Genomic DNA, 20,982 nt, shown 5'->3' with positions numbered 1-20,982 from the left:
AGGAGTGGTTTTCGCCTTGTTGGGGTTTCGTCTTGATTTATAGCGCGCGCGGGTGGAGATAGAAACAGGAATTCAGACATGTTCCGTGTTCGACAGCGGCTCATTGAAGTCGGAAGGTTCGTCGTGGCGGTCTGCCAGAGCGCTCTTAATCGATTCTCGTTCCTAGCACGGTCTTGTAGTACATATACGGAGTAATAAAAAAAAATTTTAGATTTTTCGTCACATCGAGTCTTACAGTATATGTATAAAGCATTAAGGCCTTGTTTAGTTCGCAAAATTTTTCAAGATTCCTCGTCACATCGAATCTTACGGCACATGCATGGAGTATTAAATATACATGAAAACAAAAACTATTTGCACAGTTCATCTGTAAACCGCGAGATAAATCTTTTGAGCCTAATTACTCTATAATTGGACAATGTTTGTCAAATAAAAACGAAAGTGATATAGTGCCGTTTTTCACCTGTTTTTGCCAACTGAACAAGGCCTAATATAGATAAAAAATAACTACACAGTTTATATATAATTTGCGAGACAAATTTTTTGAGACTATTTAGTTTATGATTAGACAATATTTATTAAATACTCCCTCCGTCCCAAAATAACTGTCGTTCTCACTTTCCAAGAAATAACTTTGATTAAATATATATTAAAAATATTAATATTTATATTACATAATTAGTATCATTAGAAAGATCTATAAATCTATTTTAAAAAAAAATTATTTGGAGATACAAATATTGCACATATTTTTTACAAATCAAGTCAAACTTACAACACCAAAAACCAAAAACAACATTTAATTTATGACAGACGGTACAAATAAAAATGTTATAGTATTTATTTTATAATTTTTTTTTGAAACTAAACAAGACCCGGAGGTTGTTGTCCCGCGAGATATTGAGACCTTTTTTTTAGATGCAAAATCTTTTAAGATTTTGATATTATAGCACTTTTGTTTGTATTTGACAAACATTATTTAACCATGAATTAACTACGTTTAAAAGATTCGTCTCGTAATTTAGAGGTAAACTATATAATTAGTTATTTTTTATCTATCTTTAATGCTTCACACATGTGTCACAAGATTTGATGTAACGAAAAATCTTATAAACTTTTGGATTTTCAAATGCATCTCCTTGTGGCCGAATTCGTTGGTTTGACAGATTCTGGTTTCTAGCAGAGGTTGCTGTCCGGCGAGATATTGATTCCAGCTATCTCGTGATAGGGTCTGCAGGCCGAATTCCTAGGTTCGACAAGCCACACTCTTTGGTAGACTGTTTAGATGGCTTCAAAATTCGTTTCAAAATTTTAAAAATTTATAATATTTTTTATCACATCAAATTTTTATATATAAATATAAAAATATTAAATATAGATAAAAATAATAATTATACAATGTAATTTGCGAGGCGAATTTTTAAGCTTATTTAGTTTATTGTTCAACAATAATTGTCAAATACAAACACAAAAATGTCACGTATGTTAACTCAAAAAAAAATTAATCTAAACATGCCATAGTACGGAGTACAAGCAAGAAGTTGGAATTTTACTACTAGGACCTTGTTTAGTTCCGAAAGTTTTTTGGATTTGGCTATCGTAGCATTTTTGTTTTATTTAATAATTAGTGTTCAATTATAAACTAACTAAACTTAAAAGATTTGTCTCGCGATTTACAAACAAATTGTGCAATTAGTTTTTGTTTTCGTCTACATTTAATTCTTCATGCATGTGTTCAAAGATTTGATGTGATGGATGAAAAAAATTTAGATATATTTTAAAAAATCAACTAATCTTAATTTTATCTAAGTTTAAAGAAAATTGTAGTAGTATTTATATTTTGAAAGTAGCTTTACAATTAATTGAATGATGCTTGTCTCATAATAAAAAACAACAATCCATTTATTTAAATTATAAGTTATATATATATATACATATATATATATACATATATACATATATACATATATATATAAGGTCTATATACATAGTAAAAGTTAGTAAATATCTAAAAATTGTAAAATGATTTATAATCTAGAATTGAGAGAGTATTATTTTATTATTATATATTTAGTTAAAGCTGAGATTATTTGACTTACAAAATATGATGAGTGCAGGCTTATTTTACAGTGAAGGGATTATGAAGTTATCTTAGGACGAAGAGGATATGAAGCTAGTGAAAAAATTGAATGATTTTATCCTATTCGACTGAATTTTCGACTAATGTTATACTAATTTATTATGAAAGAAAAAAATCATTTCATATTTATAGCGAGTATTCCAAATATGTTGGATGGCTTAGCCTCCAACCAGACTTCCCAGAGCCACCTTTGACTTATTTGGATGCCTTCAAATATGTTGGGTGGCTTAGCTCCCAACTAGATTTCCCAGAGCCACTCTTGACTTGTTTGGATGCCTGTTTAGGCCTTAAAGCCTGGCCTAAAGAGGCCACCAACCACCCATAAGCTAGGTCCACGGGAAAAAAGCGGACCTTGCGTTCACCCTCGACACCCAAACCACTGGAGAGGAAAGAAGCGTGAGCGCCCACGTATATCGCCGTCGCAAGGAGCGGATGCCGATGAGGGGGGGGGCAGAGGAGCGTGGGGCAAGGATGGCCGTCAGCGAGGAGAGTAGGTGAGGAGGATCGTTGTCGTCTCTGAGGACACGTCATCGCTGCTTAGGAAGTGAGGAGGCGCCAGCCGCCACCGAGGCTCAGAGGCGAGGAGGGCCCCACCGCCTCTGAGAAAGCGCCACCCGCTAGCTAGGTGAGGAGGCACCGCCCAATGGCGGCCCGGATCTGAAGCGGGGATGCTCATCTACCTCGCCTACGACTCTGATGGTCATCTACCTCACCTCAGGATCTGCAGTCCGGAGCAAGTGTTAAAATCAACTCATGCGACAAAGGAGGAGGACTAGTGTATCTGCATCATGGCGGTGAGAGATAGTTGCGAGCTCACAGTATGACCATGCAAGATGGTATCGAAGATGATGAACATAGAAGAAGATGGAGGTAAGGTCACCATAACAAAGAAGAGGTAAGGATATCGGGCAAACCAGTCAACCAAACAAGAACTTGTCAGTACAGGTTTAGCTAACACATGACAACCAAACAACTTTATATTATGTTAATCTAGAGTTCTAGACAGACTTGAGGTAGCATGGCTAGGCTCGGGCTTTGTTTAGTTGAGGATTGAAAATTTTTGTCATATCAGATGTTTTATAGGATGTTGGAAAAAGTATTTAGATAATAATAAAAACCTATTTTCATAACTCGTCTATAAACCACGAGACAAATTTATTAAGTCTAATTAATCTGTTATTAGCATATATAGGTTACTATAGTATTTAAGACTAATTATAGACTAATTAAACTTAAAAGATTTATCTTGTGATTTTCAACTAAACCTTGTAATTATTTGACGTGTGAAAATTTCTTGGGATTGGGAACAAGGCCGGGTGAAGAAACACACACCCTTCGTGCACGTACGGAACTCGCCGTCCCCAACTGGCCCTGCCCCGCTGGCCGACTCCGTGGTGTGAGTGTGTGACACACTGCTTTTCTCCAATTCATGGCCTCCCGCGGCTCCCGCCTCCTTCCCCGCCCGTTCTCCCGCCGCTTAGCATTCTAGGGTTTTCGAATTTCCGAGTTCCAGTCCGCCGCGGCCGCCGCCCGCGATGCCTGAATCGCCGGAGCTAGTCGTGAGGGCGGTCGGGAAGCGCCTCGCGCAGCCGCGCTTAGGCAAGGACGCCCTTGTCAAGCTCCTCAAGGTGACCACTGCTCATTTCCACCCGCTTCTCCTCGTGGCCTATTTGCTCCTCGATCTGGCCCAGCGCGCTTCCATACCGCGAAACCGCGCTGCCTCTGAAGTTTCGAATTGGTAGGAGGCCTTGCTGTCGTGCGTTGCTAAGTTTGATGGAATTTGCTACTCAAATTTGTAGTCACAGTTCAGGGGATATATGTGGCCTGCTGATTTGGTGAATTTGAGTTCCATTTTGCAATACGTACTGATTTTCATCTGAAGATGGAGTGGTAGCACTGAAGGAGTCGTGTATATACTAGTGGAGGATGTCGTGTTTGGTCAATGTGGTGCTTATGTTTGCGTGATAGATATCTGAGAGTTGGTTTCGGACTTGGGGAATGGTGTTTTCTTGGATCGTACAAGGGACCTTCATCTACCTGGCACTTGGAGGCAGCTGAAAAGTGTGTGGAGTTTTGGACATTCAGTTGAACTGCTTGTCAATGCTTGCTGTTCCATGTTTACTTTCTGAACTGCTATAACCGAGGGAAGCTGCTAGTCCTGAAAATTTCTATAGCTAAGGAATGAAAGGAAATATATAAGGCATGGTCAAACATATTTCTGTAAATTGACAGTGAGCCGTTAACATTTAAATATTTTCCTTGCATCCTGTTGCAATTTTTTCACGATAAACCTTCTCTTGGAGATTGATTGGATTTTCTCAGGGTTTATTGTCTTTTAGCTTTGTGCTAGTGTTGGTCGATGGTCCAGTTGAAACAGTTCAGCCTAGCAGAGTTCTTCTGAAGTTAGACATGAACTTGTCCGTTGTTAATACATACTCAAGTTGGATAGTCGTATAATGACAAAAAGGCTCAAATAATGGTGGATTCATATTCTTTACTTCCCTAACACATTTATGTTCTTATCTGCAGCAAGCTGAAAGTGCATTATCAGAGTTTAGTCAATCATACTCCCTGCAGGATGCTCTTCATGCTCTGAGCAAATCTCTAGTCCAGACCACTTTACTCAACCATAAGGATAAGGATGTCAAACTTCTTGTTGCTGTTTGTTTTATCGAAGTTATGCGTGTCCTCGCACCAGATCCACCTTTTAGCGATGAAATACTTAAGGTATTTACCAGTCATGCTACTTTTTTTACTATGTTTCTGGTGATGTAAAATGCTACTCTCTCCGTTCATTTCTGGTAGGAGCATTACAATTTTGAAAATTCTGACTTTATAAACTTGGAACAACAGTTAGTCAAATTGTATGCATGCTTACAGTATAAAAGTTATGTAACAGATTCATATTTCAAATATCTTTTCATATGACATTGATTTTGTAGTGATTGATGCTATATTTAAAGAGAGACTAGTTTTTTTTTCTCAAAAAACTTAGGAGAGCTGCTTCATTATATTAAGAAGAAGAAGAGTGGGCAGAAGCCCGTAGTCCCTTACAACACACACCAACATCACACCCCAAAAGATAAACTAGTGGTCAGCGTATATATCTCCAAAGACCCTTTTCAAATCATAATACGTCTACTAACGTCTAACAGTGAACAGAAGTAGTACCTAATAGTTACCTTTTTACAACAGAGTTTCTGAAATTTCATTTACTTTTAGAATAATTAGTGAGAAAGAACAATTTCATCAAGGATTGCACTATAACACTTGGTTAATATTTTTCCACAGGAAATATTTAGGCTATTTATCAGCATATTTTCAGACCTTGCTGAAACTAGCAGTCCATATCTTACTAGAAGGATGAAAATATTGGAAAATGTTGCTGCACTTAGATGTTCTATGATCATGCTCAACATTGGTTGCGAGGACTTGATTCTTGATATGGTCAAAATTTTCTTCTCCACAGTGAAGTAAGAACAAATCTACTTCTTTGATTGTTATTCTCTTATACTTGTTAAAACCATTGTTCAGATCTGATGGATTTGTCCATCATGTTGCTTGCAATTATTTTTTGTTGTTAATACTATATATCAGCTTATTTTTTGTTTGTAGTAGTACTTAGCTTTAATGCAGAAATTAGGAACTCTCATGTCATCGAGACTTCCAATACTGGGTCTAAAAAATGTAAATGTCAGGCACTCGGGTTGAATTCTATTTACCACTGAAGCTAAGAGTGTCAAATAATTAGGCTTCATCCACCTATAAAAAAATCACTTTGCAATTTTGCACATATTTCATCATTTTCATATACATTTTTTTAAGAAAAAGCGTATAGTTTGACCATCTCATGATGTTGGAACCAATAGGGATGTACCTATTTGGTGCAGTGGGTTCACTGAACATGCCATGGCCAGCATAAGAGTTGTGTATGCTAACCATTTATCTGTATTACTGAACAGTCATTTTCCTTCATTTATAGTCTTTGCCATGACACTGTTCTTTTTTTTTGTTTGGGTGGGGGTGGGGTGGTAGAAACGGTATGGTTAGTCCTGCAAAATCACAATTCCACTGATTAGTACTTTTGCTTTAGAACTCTGTGCGCAAAAGGTATATGATTTAAAGCGCCGTTTCTGTAATTCTGTTACCATATCTGTATTTTTGGCGTTGGTTTTGATGACTATGTTATTTGTCTAGATGGTTACTACTTGGCATGGACATTTCACTGGTGCTCAAAACATAGTAAAAAACATTCTTGTGATTTTTTGAGAGATGTTTTGCTGAACAAATACATACCTGAAATATCACATAGTATAGTATGATGCCTCATGCTGATTTCATTGCTTGATCATGACCAGAGTTTGACACTTTGACCAATTTTTTGGCAACTCGCAAATTGCATTAGATTCAATTCAATGTTAACCAACACAATATATACATTGCAACTGTATAATTATGTGCTATATCCATTATGTTAGATTTTGTCATGTATTCTTCCTTTGCCTCTCTGTTAATTGTATTTTTAAAGAAAGTCTTCAATTGTTGTTAGAATTATTTTGTTGTATTATGCTCTTACTGATTCTTTTTGTAAGTTATATTTCACAGTTTCATATTTGTCTGCCAGATAATTGCTTGACTCTGGAAGTTTAATATGAAGCCTTTAGGTTAACTTCATTTCTGTGAACCTTTTTACAGGCATGGTCTTCAGCAGAGTGTGTGTCACGCTATGCTATCAATAATGACACAAATATTGAATGAGAAAGTTACTCAGCCTCTTGTGGATGTGATTTTACGCAATTTAGTAAAAGATGACAAGGTGCATTATTTATTTATTTACTTTAGTTATTATTGGTTGAAGGGATGTTTCTCTAAAGCATGTAGGCCTTGTTTAGTTTCCAAAAATTTTTGGTTCGGGGCGCTGTAGCACTTTCGTTTGTTTGTGGCAAATATTGTCCAATTATGGACTAACTAGGTCTAAAAGATTCATCTCGCGATTTACAGGCAAACTGTGTAATTAGTTTTTGTTTTTTTACTATATTTAATGCTTCATGCATGTGCTGTAAGATTCGATGTGACGGGGAATCTTGAAAAGTTTTTAGATTTTGGGGTGAACTAAACAAGGCCGTAGTTCTTGTGGTCTGGACAAATACACACATGTGGTCACCTGCATTACTCATTCTTCAGTCCAAGTAGATTATCCACTAATGTTCAATTTCTTTTCCTTTTTTGCTTGTGCAGGGAGCATCGCACAAGCTAGCTTTTGACATCATTGAAAATTGTGCTGACAAATTGGAGCCTATCATTCGCAGTTTTTTGTCCTCGTGCATTTTTAACAAGGATATGCTGGTTACTGAACTTAGGAGATCATATCATAAAATTATTCTTGAAATATTCCAGTGTGCACCCCAGATCCTTTTCACTGTCATTCCAAACTTGACACATGAACTTCTCGTATGTTATCCTCCTTTCTTTGTTACACCATTGTACCTGCATAATATTATTCCTGAATTTGTACTATCTACCTCTGTAGAGTGACCAAGTTGATATAAGGCTGGAGGCAGTTCACCTGATTGGGAGGCTTCTTGCCTTCTCTAATCTTCATTTTGGTAAAGAAAACAAGGTGGTTTTTATAGAATTCCTAAGGAGATTCTCTGACAAGTCTGCAGAAGTTAGGATTGCTGCAATTGATGCAGCCAAAGCATGTTACATGGATGTATCTGGGGATGAAGCACAACATATACTTTGTAAGGCTGCCTTTAGTTGTTATTTTATCTAGATTGCTCTGTTAGCACCCTTTTAATGTTAACATTCATTTCTTTGGCAGCATCACTTGAAGGGAGGTTACTAGATTTTGATGAGAAAGTGAGGATCCGAGCTGTTCACACAGTCTGTGATCTAGCCAAATCAAATCTTAGCTCTTCTGCTAAACTGATATTACATGCAGCTGAGAGGCTACGTGACAAAAAGGTGAGTATAAACTGTTGATGTTTCTCAGTGCAGTTATTTCTCTACAACGCTTCACCCAAACATGCTTTTCAGGCATCCGTTAGAAAAAATGTAATGCACAAGTTGCTGGAGCTGTATCGGGATTACTGTGAGAAATGCTCAAAAGGAATTGGCACAGTCAACACTCATTACGAACAAATCCCATCTAAACTTATAGTTCTTTGTTTCGATAATGATATTGAATCCTTCAGGTCTGTCCTTTTTCTCCCTTTTGTATATAGGATCTTGTCCACAGTTCTGAATTCTAGCTTCTTTATTATGGCAGGCCACAGAATATGGAGCTTATATTTGCTGAAGAACTCTTTCCGTCATCTCTTTCTCCAAAAGAGAGGGCGACCCATTGGATTGTGTTCTTTTCTTATTTCAAACCAGAACATATTAAGGCTTTGAACACCATCTTTTCTCAGAAGAGAAGGTAGATATCTACCACACATATAGTATTTAAGTGCTATAACTGCACGCACCACCACTTGATGCTGAAGAAAGTTTACTTTTAGGTTACAACTGGAGATGCAAGCATATTTATCACTTCGTGCAAGGAAGGTTTGTAAATTCATTAATCTATTGGCAACAACTGTTGACCTTATTTCTCAAATTGAAGCCTGCTTGTGCTGTAGGAGGAACCATCAGATGAAATACAGAAGAAAATTTGTGCGACATTCAGAAAGATGGCAACATCCTTTCCAGATACTTCTAAAGCTGAAGAGTGCTTTGGAAAATTGCACCAGATGAAAGATAATTACATATTTAAGGATTTGGATGAACTAATCAATGAGGGAACCACTTTTGCAAAAGGCCGCTTGACCAGAGTAATACTCTTTTACCTTTCAGTCTATAAGACTATACACTTATTGATTTCTCCTTGGTTTTGTTACCTTTATGCTCAGAGATCCAAACATTATGAACTGGGAGATGTTATAGTTCATAGCCATTAGGTTTCACTGTACACATGTTTGATTTTACTTCTTGGCATCTGTTCTCCCTAATCATGGTTGAGAAAACAATACGGTAGAAACGGCGCCACAAAGTGGCGGAAAGAATTAAGCAAGACAGAGAGCAAAGGAAGAGAGCTTTTGCCTTTTCTTAGGGGAGGGTCTTTGTAGGACCCCGGGATCCTTTTCAACCTTTTTTCGAGTGTCTCTGCTTGTACATAACTCTCTTTTCCTATCTTAATTGAAAGGCAGAGCTCCTGCCATTGCGTTCAAAAAAAATCATGGTTGAGAACCCTACTTATTCATCAATCAATCCTTCTGATAACTCCTTTCAACACCTATGCATCACAAGACGTGTCAACATGGGACATGCATTAAGGAAGTGAAATGTGTTTTTATCTCATCTTTGATATGCGCCTGTTATTTACCATTAGAATTTCCTGTCAGTCTGTCTTTTCTATTTTCTATTTTTGAGGTATGCATTGATTAATCATGATTGAAACACTTAGCAAATATTGGCAAGTCTACTGCAGTTTTGGTAGCGGTCCATGTCCTGTTATACATTTCTTTTTGCATATAAATATTCAATCTCACTAAAGAAAAATGTTTAGTGAAAAGAAATCAAAGTTCTTTCAAAATCTAATGATTAAAAGAGTGGCGGATAATAAGGATCCACACAAAAGAGTTGCACAGCTTAGTAACATCATACTGACATGCATCATTAACCACTGAGATTGTAGACGAAGTACTAGTATTGTGGATTGATGCATTTCTTTCAGTTTAAGGACCCGACATGGGCACATGGCAAAGCCTTGCGTTAAAATAGTACTTGGTGTAGTTATTGTGCTTATACCATTTTTCGAGTTCTGTATCTTAGTAATAGTATGAAGAATATACAGAGCCCATGGAAGGAAGATCAATGACTCATATAAACTACGTACTTAATGGAAAATGCCCCAAAGAAACCCAATGAGAGACTAAAAATCCTATTATAGAGGAACAAAGTAGCTATCATTACTTTTCCTGACGAGTGAAGAAAACGTAACGTGAACTTTCCATGTTCAGTTTTCTACGAGTGGCTAATTGTAAATTCTATTGACATGCAAAACAATCAACAAATTTGATCTGTTCATTGGATTTAAAAGGACACATCTTAAGTGTGATGCCCTAGTTCCTTCTATTCATTTTCTTTTGCCTGCATAAGTGCTTTATTAAAAAAAGTCCTAAGATACTCTAAAGCTTCAGATCTGTGGTCTTTGTCTCTGACTGTGTATTTGCAATATATGCAGGAGACATTTCTCAAGAGAATTGGACAGAAACACCCAATTTACAATTTTTCCAGAGTGCTGTCTATAAAATGTTTGCATTCAATATTTAATCAGGAGATGATCTGTGCCATCTTCGAGTCTCTTTTGTCCTGCAGAGATGAATTAACTGATTATGTGCAGTCTGCTTGTGATCTATTACTGGTAAGCATGGCTACAATAATAATATAGAAAATGCTTGTGATCTGTTAGACTGTTACTGGTAAGCATAGCTACAATAATAATATAGAAAATATTAGTTGGGGCAGATCCTGTTTCAACATTTGGCCCTCCCTCATACCAGACATGCTCGCATTTTAGTAATGCATCCCTTATATTTGCATCAATAGTTCTGAGTCACCAAAATCCCCTAATAATGGTAAAACGTTTCAAAACTAAATGCTACATGAAATGTAGTCATTAGTGTGGTGTGGATAAACTACTAAAGAAAATAAATGATTTTGACAGGAAGACATGATTCTTATTTGTAACTGCTTGCAACAGCTGGTACGATGTCGGCACAAGATTGGAGATAGATTTCTTTGTTATCTTTTGTTACTTGAGATAGCTTGCTTTGAGGATAAATTAGGAGATTTGTTAGTTGGTTTGTTAAACTTGGATGTTTGGCACACCTCCATATAATGAGCATTCGGCAGATGATTTAGGCAAGGAATAGACCCTAATTCATTGTCTTGAATTTATACCCATGCCTTTATTTCTTATGAAGAAGCATCTTGTATGCTTCTCACCCAATGGTGTTTCCATGTAGGTAATTGCAATGATGTTTCCATCATTATTCCAAGGCTCAGAGGAGTACTTGCTTAAGTTGTTCTCAGAAGAATCAGTCCTGATAAATGTGAAGACTCTCCAGATGTTGGCACATTTGGCAAAATCTGCACATTGTTTATCTACTAATTTTAGGTAAACCTGGATTGTCTCGACCCTTTTGGTTCTTGATTATTACTCTGAACATGAACTATTGTAAGAAGTGCAGACCTTATCTCCTAGTAGGCCCCTTGGTTAATATGATGATATATATAAATTGGAGTGAAAGGGAGATATAGTAACCTATGTGAGAGACTATCAGACTAAGACACCGTTAAAGGTTTGATGTGTGTATCAATGCTGCATCTCACGTAGGAGTTATCAAGGCTCAGTTCCGATATTCTCGTGGCTGCAATATGTTACCTTAAACTTTGGAAATCATCTTAAGCTTTGTAAAAAAAAGGGGCAGACCCAGTGCCGGAGGCTCCCACATCAGTGGGGGCAAGCCCCCCCCCCCCCCCCCCGCGCGCGCGCGCGCAAAATGTGCGGAGAGGCTGCTTTGAACCCACGACCTGGTGACTCTACATAGATCAAAACTCAAGAGTATATATCTGTTATTTTCAAGTAAAAGTGTTAGACAGGCAGTTAGACCATGTTGTATATTGGCCCACGAGTACTATGCTGCTCTGGCTATTGAGCCTAGTGTTTGGTATTAGGCAAGGATATCTGGTGCTGGTGTAGTTTCTATAAACCTAACCCTAGACATCTTTGCCTATATATACATGAACATTGCTCCCTCATAATCAATCTACTAATCCTTTGTGCCATATTCTCGCTTACAGAAGGAGATCCACTTTACTCCACTGGAGTATTGTGAGAGCCCACTTTAACACATTATGTTTTTTTCTGCTGTATCTAAAATTTTCAATCCCCTGTTTCATAATGTCAGTGCATTTAACTCCTGGTGACTGGTGATGGTTACACTATCTCTGTTCTGCAGGGTGGACATGGTTTAAGTGGTTTGGTCCATGTCATTCAGCCAGGTAGCCAACAATAAGGCTAAACCACCTAGTATTGCCCACCCTGATAAAACTATTCAATCACACTGATATCAAGAAATGAGGTGTCAGATAGACAACAAAATGTGAAAAATCTTTTAGGGCTCACAATACTTTGTTGTGTTTTTTTTACCATAGTACATCTGTTTGTAAGAGGGATGTTCTTTACATTTTGTATGTAAAAAAGCTGTTTATTCTGTGCCAGCAATGTTGTCTACCCATTATTGGAGCAAAAGTGCATTGAAGGTACTCGTGCTGAATCAAAATATGCTATTGCTGCAATTGCTTCACTGCACTCCTCAGATGATAAGAAATTCGCTAGATTATTTGAGGTAGGTGGTGTTTCAGTTGCTTTAATGGTGTGTTATTATATTTCTATTTTTCTGATGTCTGCACACTGCACTGTTCAATCAACAATTGTATCAAGTTTGCAAATGTCTTGTGAAAATGAAAACACTGACATGTTGTAAGGATGCTGTGTTTCTGCTGTGTTTTCATCCAAGCTGAATAACTTCTTGAAAGGAAAAAGAAATTTCTATCATTGCACAATTTTCCAGATGACATTGATTATATTTTTCTGTTCTAGCTCACCCAACTTTGCTTATCTTATTCATACCTGCTTTTAGCTGCATTCCCACCCACTGCAAGGTTTACATTGCTGTTTTCTTATATATGTTGTTTGATTACAATTGGCATGCTTTACGTGATCCCTCTTTGCTATCAGTGAAATTCAGTACGATATTGGCATTTGCATGCAAATGTTTTTGTGATTTCACTTGGCATGGCTGAGAGCATGATAAAGATTAAAAGGTGATCTAGTAGGTTAGAGTCCATAGGCCACGATGCTATGTTTAGTTTTTTTTTTGTGATGTGATCAACTATCTACGTACTAAGCACATATTATATTCATTATGGTTTATTGTCCCATATTAAAATGTTTAAAATTTTAATACTGTTTCTGTCTGAGGTCTATGATGCTATGCTACTGCTACTTGCAAAAAAATGCGAGTAGTTTTAAGATAGGTCCTTGTTTTAAACTTTTTTTTTACTTGACACCATATAACCCTTTCTTTGCATATAATTTATGTCATCTATTCTTTCCTGCAGAAAGTTATTACTGGGCTAAATGATGATCACAATGTTCCAACACTATTACAGTCCTTGGGCTCAATATTGGAGAACTCCCCTTCTGTCTATGAGTTGTACGAGAGGGAGATCAACACTTTGTTTCAAGATATTTTGTCGCCAGCTGAAGTAGGTATTTTGGTATAGAAATATGTAGCCTAGTGTTAATCAAACTTATATATGGTGTTTATTTGAATGCTTTGGTCTATGCAGTTCATTTCAACATCTGGACAATCATCCCTTGATGATCTTTCTGCATGCTGCGCCTCTTGCAAGCGGAAGGTAGGCTCACTGCTTGAGAAAACAAAGCATTCAGTTCATGGTAGATTTAGTGTGGATGAAATTCAATTCAGGATTTCTACATGTTGCATTCACTGTGGAAACAATTTTCTTCTATTTTTATTGGCATGTGGGCATGGGGTGGGATAAACACATTACTACGCTGCTATTAGTGATGCATCTATGTTTTTGGTCTATGACTTTTTTTGTGATCTATTGTAGATCTATTGTCTCAAAGCACTTGTCAGAAGTTGTTTACCCAGAAGTACTGCATGTGCTCGAATTAACAATATTCTGGGGAAGCTGTTGAAATATGAGAAGGGTCTCTTTGATGACATTGCTCTATGGTCTGTCTTGTTCTGCTACCTCTCATTTTGCTTACTACTACCTCCATTCTAAATTATAGATCACTTTAGCCTTGTCATAAGTCAATCTTCTCTAACTTTGACGAGGTTTATATAAACATCTACAACATCAAATTAGTTTGGTTAAATTCTAACTTTGGCGAGGTTTATATAAACATCTACAACTTGTAGATGTCAACATATTTTTAAAAACTTGATCAAAGTTTGACTTAGGCGTTGGGACATTGGTTAAGTGACCTATAATTTAGAATGGAGGGAGTACTCTTTTTGTCTTCAGAAAAGGTTTACTCCAAATTTTTTGTTTCTGTTTACTGACAGTCTCCGCTTTTGGGACAACTGTTGAAGCAGTGATGCTAATTTGTTTATTAAAATAAAGACTCTTAGATGCATTGATTGCTTGGTTAATTATCTTTTCTATGATATTTGTTGAAATAAGTTTGTCTAGTATGAAAAATCAAACCTGAATGCATCATGCCACTTTCAAGTCAGCCACTATGTGCTTTCACTAGGTTTGATCTATTTTATACAGGTACCAATGTTTTAGAGTAACTGTGATTGGAACTCGTCCAGTATCTTAGGAATGTCAGTCTATTTCAATTAGATGCTTCTTGGTTAGTTCATTGACTGGAAGTTGTAATTCATTGAGCTTTCTTGTACAGAGATAAGGAACATAACATATATTTTTTCATCTGCATTTTTTTAGAAAACAAATGAAGTTTTCCCAAAATTATAAGACCACTGACTCTGAGATTGCTAGTCTTTCCATTCTCTTCACCAATTCTCCACATGTAATAATGCATCGTTAATAGCATGACCTTGCTATATGCCTACATCCTGCTTTCCCCACCCATCTCACATTCACTAGGAATCTCAAAGCTACTGCTACCATATATGCTTGTTGCTTGTTGGCATATCCAATATCCACATAAGTTTTAGCTTACAATCGAACTTTACTACTTTGTGATGAAGCTGCCTTGACCAATACCTATCCTGAGCCTAGAATTAAAACTCGCAAACTTCAGAAAAGAGAAAACTATACCTCTTCTGTTCATTGACTGGATCTCTCCCCTTTCTCAGAAGATAAGTGTTCTGTGATTGGTGGATGAGAGTTAATAATTTGGTTTCTTGTGAAATTAAGCGTGGCCTCAATTCGTTGATAGTCCTCACTCCTCACTGCTTGGAAGCTGTGGAATCACCGTAATGATTATGTTTTCAATGGGGTCAGCCCTATCATCCAGCTCGTTCTTACCTTGAAGAGGCACACCTATGGGTTCTTGCAGGTGCTAGAGGTCTTGCCCACCTAGAGATCGCTAATAGTTAAGAAAATGGTTTTTTGTTGGGTTGGGTCCTGGTTTGATATGGGCGTGTTTGTTTCTGGCACGAGTATGTGTAAACTGGAATATGCACAAAGAATTGTAGATTGATTATGGAGGATGAGAAGATACACATATATAGGCAACCACAAGGATGAACTAGGGTTTATAGAAATAGAACCAACCAACGGTGATCCTTGCCTGTAATATATCAACCATATCTATCCTAGCCGTATGGGGCCCAGGGCCCAAATAGGAGGCACCAGCCGGCAGCCCAAAGGGCCTGCCACACTCTTTTCATGTAAACTGGAATAGGCACAAAGAATAGTAGATTGATTGTGGAGGATGTGAGAACATATATAGGCAAGGATGACCTAGAGTTTATAGAAATAGAACAAATCAATAGTCATCCTTGCCTATAATAGATCAACCATATCTACCCTAGCCATAGGGGGGTGGGGTGCAGGGCCCAGGTAGGAGGTATTGAGTTGCATGCATGCACCGGCTAGTTCAACTCAAAAGCTTAAGCTGATGGGGAGAGGCATGCAATTCACTTATATTCCAGTAGGAGGCACAGTGGACCAACCAGCAGCTCAAAGGGCCTGCCACGCCCTTTTATGTAACAGTATGTAAGAGTGTGTTTATGTGTGTTGTAATTTATTTATTTTATCCCCTTAATGCAATGATACACAGCTCTTCTGCGCATTCTATAAAAAAATACATTTATACAAAGTTAAATCCTACTGTAGTACGAATTGCATGTATGTTCCTGTCCATTGAAGTTCACTAGACAAATAAATGAGATACTGATTCTATTCTCATTCTGTATTCAGTGAAAATGATCATCCATATCTGAAACTGGCAGCTGGAAAATCTGTGCTGCAATTAGCTACAAGATGGGATTCGCATATTTCACCAGAATTATTTCGTAACACACTTCTCATAGCAAGGGTACTGTCAGTATTTTACACTGCTAATTGTTATCTTGCCTTCAGATTTCATACAAAGGCTGAACTTCTGTCCATTAACCTTCCAAAATTATTTACTTTGATTTTTAGGTCATTGATTTTGAATGCAATATTTGCTGTAGATTCATATGATTGTGTGCTTGCTTCAGCTTGCCTTGCACACTTTGTTTGATTACTACAATTATTATTGTTGCAGACCATTATATTATTATATAGACTGAATCGTAGTGTTAGTTCCATATTCAAACCTATTGGAGGTTCTCTGCATTTTACTAGTAGTATTTATTACCTCTGCTTTTGTAATGTATATTTTGTTCGGCTTCCAGGATCCTTCATATAATGTTCGCAAGTCATTTATTTGCAAGCTTTATGGCCTCTTGAAGAAACGCGCAATCCCGTTTAGATATGCATGTGCTTTTGCACTAACATCAACAGATTGCTCCAGAGATATCCGTACTGAAGTAAATGTTCCCTTTTCCTTTTGATTTTGGTTAGTTTTCATATATATGCCCTTCAACCTGCATGTGCTCAAGCCATTTCCCTGTACTGTTCCTAGTCGGCAAGTTACTTAAGTGAGGTGTTGAAGGAGCAAAGAAGGTTTTTTGTTCATCAGAACAGAACAAACAAAGAGTCCATTGTGAACAACCCGGCATATGCTGTGGTTTTTTTGATCCATACTCTAGCATATGATGGGACGCTCTCTTCCAATTACTACGTAGACGAGAGTAGCTTTCCTGAACTTTGCAGGTATTTTCTTATTTTAGAGTACTGGGTCCTGCGAACTCCTTTTGGCACTTGAAAGGTACCTGCTAGAAAATTTTGATCCTCACAGTAATTTTCCTTTTTTGTTGTGTGTGTTGACAGCCCACTTTGTGTGATGTTGAGAGAACTACTTGAAATAGATAGTTCTAGCAGAACTGAGCATGGTCCCACAGCCAGTTTTGCATCAGTTCTGTCAGGGATTCTCCGTGGTATTCAGAAGGCTGAGGATCCGACTGATTCTGATATAACTCCTGTATGTCTTTTGGCCACTGTAAGATATGTTATATTTGTTTACCATTTTGTCATCAAACTGACATTCTATGCCCTGTCACAGACACTGCATGTTCTCTCAAAAATCGGCTTGCTTATTGTAAAAGAACTTGATAAGAATTGCAAGATGTCTGATTCTCTACGCCATATTCTCTTGCCCTCATCTTACTATAGATTGTCTGGGAGTGAAAGAAAATCAGATGTAAGTCACTCTTATTTGAAACCATAAAATAGTCTATCTTCGCATTATAGCTAACCTTTTGTGTTGCTCTGATATTCTAAATGCAGGAATGTTGCCAAGAAAATTTGATTAGTGATAAGCTTGTAAAGAGAATTCTTAAAGCTCATGAACCTTATAACCATAATGTATATCCTTTCTGCGATGCCTCCTTTTCTTCTTTCAAATTTGTAACTGTACACCATCTAGCATCTAACTTTGGTGATGGTCTAAAATCAATTGATGTATTTCAGGACAATACTAAATGCTCTGTTGTTTCTGAGAGGGTATCAAATGAATCTGCTCCTGAAAGGAAAGCTTGCTTCTCATTAAACAAATCAGTGGGACAGAATGTAGGTGGTTGTGATAAAGGCAAAAGGAACAGACGTTTGGCATCTGGGAAAGCTGTGTCCAAGAAAAAGGATCAGAATACTAATAATAGCTTGGATAAAGAAAATGTGTCATTCGTTCGAGAAAAAGAAAATGTATCATCTTGTGGTTCCGCTGGCACAAAGGTGTCATCTCCAGGCTCCTTGGGTTTAGCTAAGGAAGCTGATTCTGGAAATTGTGTCTCCCTCTTGGATAACCGGAACCGTCCTATGAGTAGGTGCTTCACTGGGGAGACTAGGACCTCAAAGGCAAATCACAACAACTGTAGGCAAACTGCGGTATGCACATATTTGCTAACTTGTGGTCAATTATAAGTTTGCTTGTTAGATAGTGAACTACGTATACTTTCCTACATGAACATCTATATATCTTTTATTATTTTTGCAGGATGTCTCTGATTTTAATCTCAGAGAATGGTAAGCAGAACAACAGTTTGTCAGCCCCCCCCCCCTCTTTGAAGATTTCTGTCCTACCTCTTCTTTGTTTGTTCGCATCATCATATCATGTTTTACTCCAGTTGAATTAGTATGTGTCCATAGTGTTAATATACCACGAATGGTTCTGGACCTAACTGTATGGGGCCACCTTCCCCCATTGTCTGTTGTGCCTTCATGCGGTAGCTTCCCCCATGATATCCTCGCTTGGCTGATAAGCCATGGCTGAAAGTACTGTTCGCTGATTTGTTGTGAGAGGAAAACACTGTTGAATGGCTGGTAGATTCGGCAGATAAGCTCAGTTGGTTGGTCTTATTCATTCCATGATGACTGTTACACATAATAATATTATTTCCCCCACCTCCTAACCCCTTTGATGGGATCATACATTTTAGTAGAATGTGTACTGGAAGAACATTCTTTTTTTTTAAAAAAAGAGTGTTGATAAATAAAAGGTGGCCACATTAAATTTATGTTACTAGATTCATCATGAAATGCTGTTTCGGCTATAGTAGATCCTTATTAAAAATAAAGGGAAATCTCTATAGCGAAAAGGTTGTGGACAATCAGCATGAAATTTGACTTATATAGACCTGATTCTGACAGATCAAATTAATTGAACCTGATTCTTTTTTTTTCCTCAAATATTCTGACAGATCATATTTAGTTAGACCTGATTCATACACATCAAATTTGATTGCCATTTAGTTGTAGCTCAGATAAACTCAGACTAAATTGCACAAACTTTATCTTTATACCCTGCCTTGGCAGCAGCGGAGTTATATGTGCTGCTGTGGGTGTGGCTGCACCCTCACAAAAATAAAAAAAACTTTGGCAAGAATCAAAATTTCACCATATTTGCACCCCTCATATGTCACAAATCCTTGCAACCTCTGATTTCCTCTACCTCCACCCCTATGCCTTGGCCAGTTGGCCTGAATTTCTCTTTTTTTTTTGAGTGAGAATACAGCAGGGGAAGCCCCCACTGTAAGATTTTTTTATTAAATAAAAAGAGGAAAACAAACCAAGCCTGTACAACTAAATTTCTGGTTAGTTCTTGGACAGTTCTAGTATGTGTATGCCTGCCAATCCAACCACTGTTCTGTTTCAATCAAATGAAAGAACTAGAAATCTGTTATACAATCATGATGGCATTACAAGAATGACAAAGGGGTTGAAAATGAACTTCTCCAGCTTATTTGATAAGTTGTTATGTGCTTTGCTGCAAGTTTATCTGACAAGTTTTCTTCATTTTGATGATACCTGAACCTTGAAATATTAATAGTTCCTTCAAGAAAGATCATAGCAAGGGTTTATCTGAAGCCCAGAAGCATGAAAAGTCGCTTCCTGGATCTTCGATTATATGGTGAGAATGTTTGCCCCTTTTTTCACGATGAAGCTTTGCTGACTTTTCATCCATTATTTACATATCAACTTAAAGCAGTGATATTGAAGATATTGAAGATGGTGATTGTGATGACAACTTTGTGAAAGCACCGTTATCAAGCAACATAACAGGTAATCACGCAATAATTGAAGTTGTCATATTGTCAATGCTTAAACAGCAATGGTTCTGAGACTATCTGTGTCAGATCTTGAAATCCTTAAAGAGGCCTTACCAACAAGATCATGTATAAGTCACTCATAAGTTGCATGCACCAACCAATTCGACCCAAAAGCTTAAGTTGATGGGGAGAGATGAGTAATTCACTTATATTCCAACATACCCCTTCATGTGGTGGCTCTCTCATGCTTCAGATGTGGAATAAAAGCGAGCAACTATTATTTTATAATAAGAGCGAGCAACTATTATTTTATTTAATTGCGCTAACCAAGATTCAAACTTGAGACCTCTAGCTCTGATATCATATTGAGTTGCATGCACTGACTGGTTCAACCCAAAATTTTAAGCTAATGGGGAGAGGTGGACAATTTTCACTTATATTCCAACAATAAGTCAAAGCTAAAAATAATAGTGATTTGGAACAGCAGTTAATTATATTGTGTCCAATTCTACGTGGCACTAATACTCTGATGATTGAATGTTGCTGGTGAAAAGTTGTGCTCCTAATTTTACGTGTATTCGGTATCTTTGTCCATATCATGTTTGTATTTATTGCATTAATCCAGTTTTGTACATTTCTGTAGCCAACCTTAAGAAAAAGGGTAAGAGAGGATTAGAGGTGGCAAATTTGCAGAACAGCTCCGATTTAACTGATGTTGTCACAAAGGATAACGTAAGTCGTGCAAACAATGCATGGTTTCATTTGTATCATAGAATTATATCTAATTTTGCTTTTGCACAGGTTCGACGGATTAGAGCAAGGAAGGTGCCAGTGCAAAGAGCTACTCACATATGATCTTAGTATTTATCTGATTTTCGTCTCACGTAAATAAATACTTAGTTCTGGAATCATTTATACTTGCATACCCACTTGCAAGTATTGTCATGATGGTAGGAATTTTTGTAGTTAATAATTTTATTATTTAAAATAATCTAAGGAAAGTTTTGGTTGAATTTCCTCACATTTGAAATTCAAATTCTACAAATGACCTCAGATGGATAAATGACCAAAAGCAAAGTTGTAAATCTCAAATAGTTATAAAATTTTGTAGTTGACAACTTTTTTATTTGAATTCGTTTAGTATCTCAA

The 20,982-nt window shown here is 37.2% G+C and overlaps 1 protein-coding gene across 1 annotated transcript; it reads left to right on the top strand.

The window, feature by feature from the left end:
* On the top strand, positions 3,487 to 20,858 carry LOC8060988 (sister chromatid cohesion protein PDS5 homolog A). Its single transcript, XM_021457077.1, has 29 exons — positions 3,487 to 3,768; positions 4,670 to 4,867; positions 5,432 to 5,613; positions 6,836 to 6,956; positions 7,379 to 7,591; positions 7,671 to 7,884; positions 7,965 to 8,107; positions 8,180 to 8,337; positions 8,412 to 8,561; positions 8,644 to 8,689; positions 8,764 to 8,955; positions 10,368 to 10,547; positions 11,152 to 11,303; positions 12,411 to 12,537; positions 13,313 to 13,459; positions 13,544 to 13,612; positions 13,832 to 13,956; positions 16,121 to 16,238; positions 16,582 to 16,716; positions 16,812 to 17,002; positions 17,120 to 17,270; positions 17,352 to 17,489; positions 17,576 to 17,653; positions 17,759 to 18,172; positions 18,282 to 18,310; positions 19,614 to 19,694; positions 19,770 to 19,846; positions 20,477 to 20,565; positions 20,635 to 20,858. The coding sequence occupies exons 1-29, from the start codon at positions 3,676 to 3,678 to the stop codon at positions 20,686 to 20,688; spliced, it is 4,065 nt and encodes a 1,354-aa protein (XP_021312752.1). The 5' UTR covers positions 3,487 to 3,675; the 3' UTR covers positions 20,689 to 20,858.

The sequence above is a fragment of the Sorghum bicolor genome, chromosome 3 (assembly GCF_000003195.3).
Source record: "Sorghum bicolor cultivar BTx623 chromosome 3, Sorghum_bicolor_NCBIv3, whole genome shotgun sequence".
Classification (NCBI taxonomy): domain Eukaryota; kingdom Viridiplantae; phylum Streptophyta; class Magnoliopsida; order Poales; family Poaceae; genus Sorghum; species Sorghum bicolor.
The sequence above is the reverse complement of the archived record's forward strand: the minus strand, read 5'-3'. Positions and strand labels throughout refer to the sequence as shown.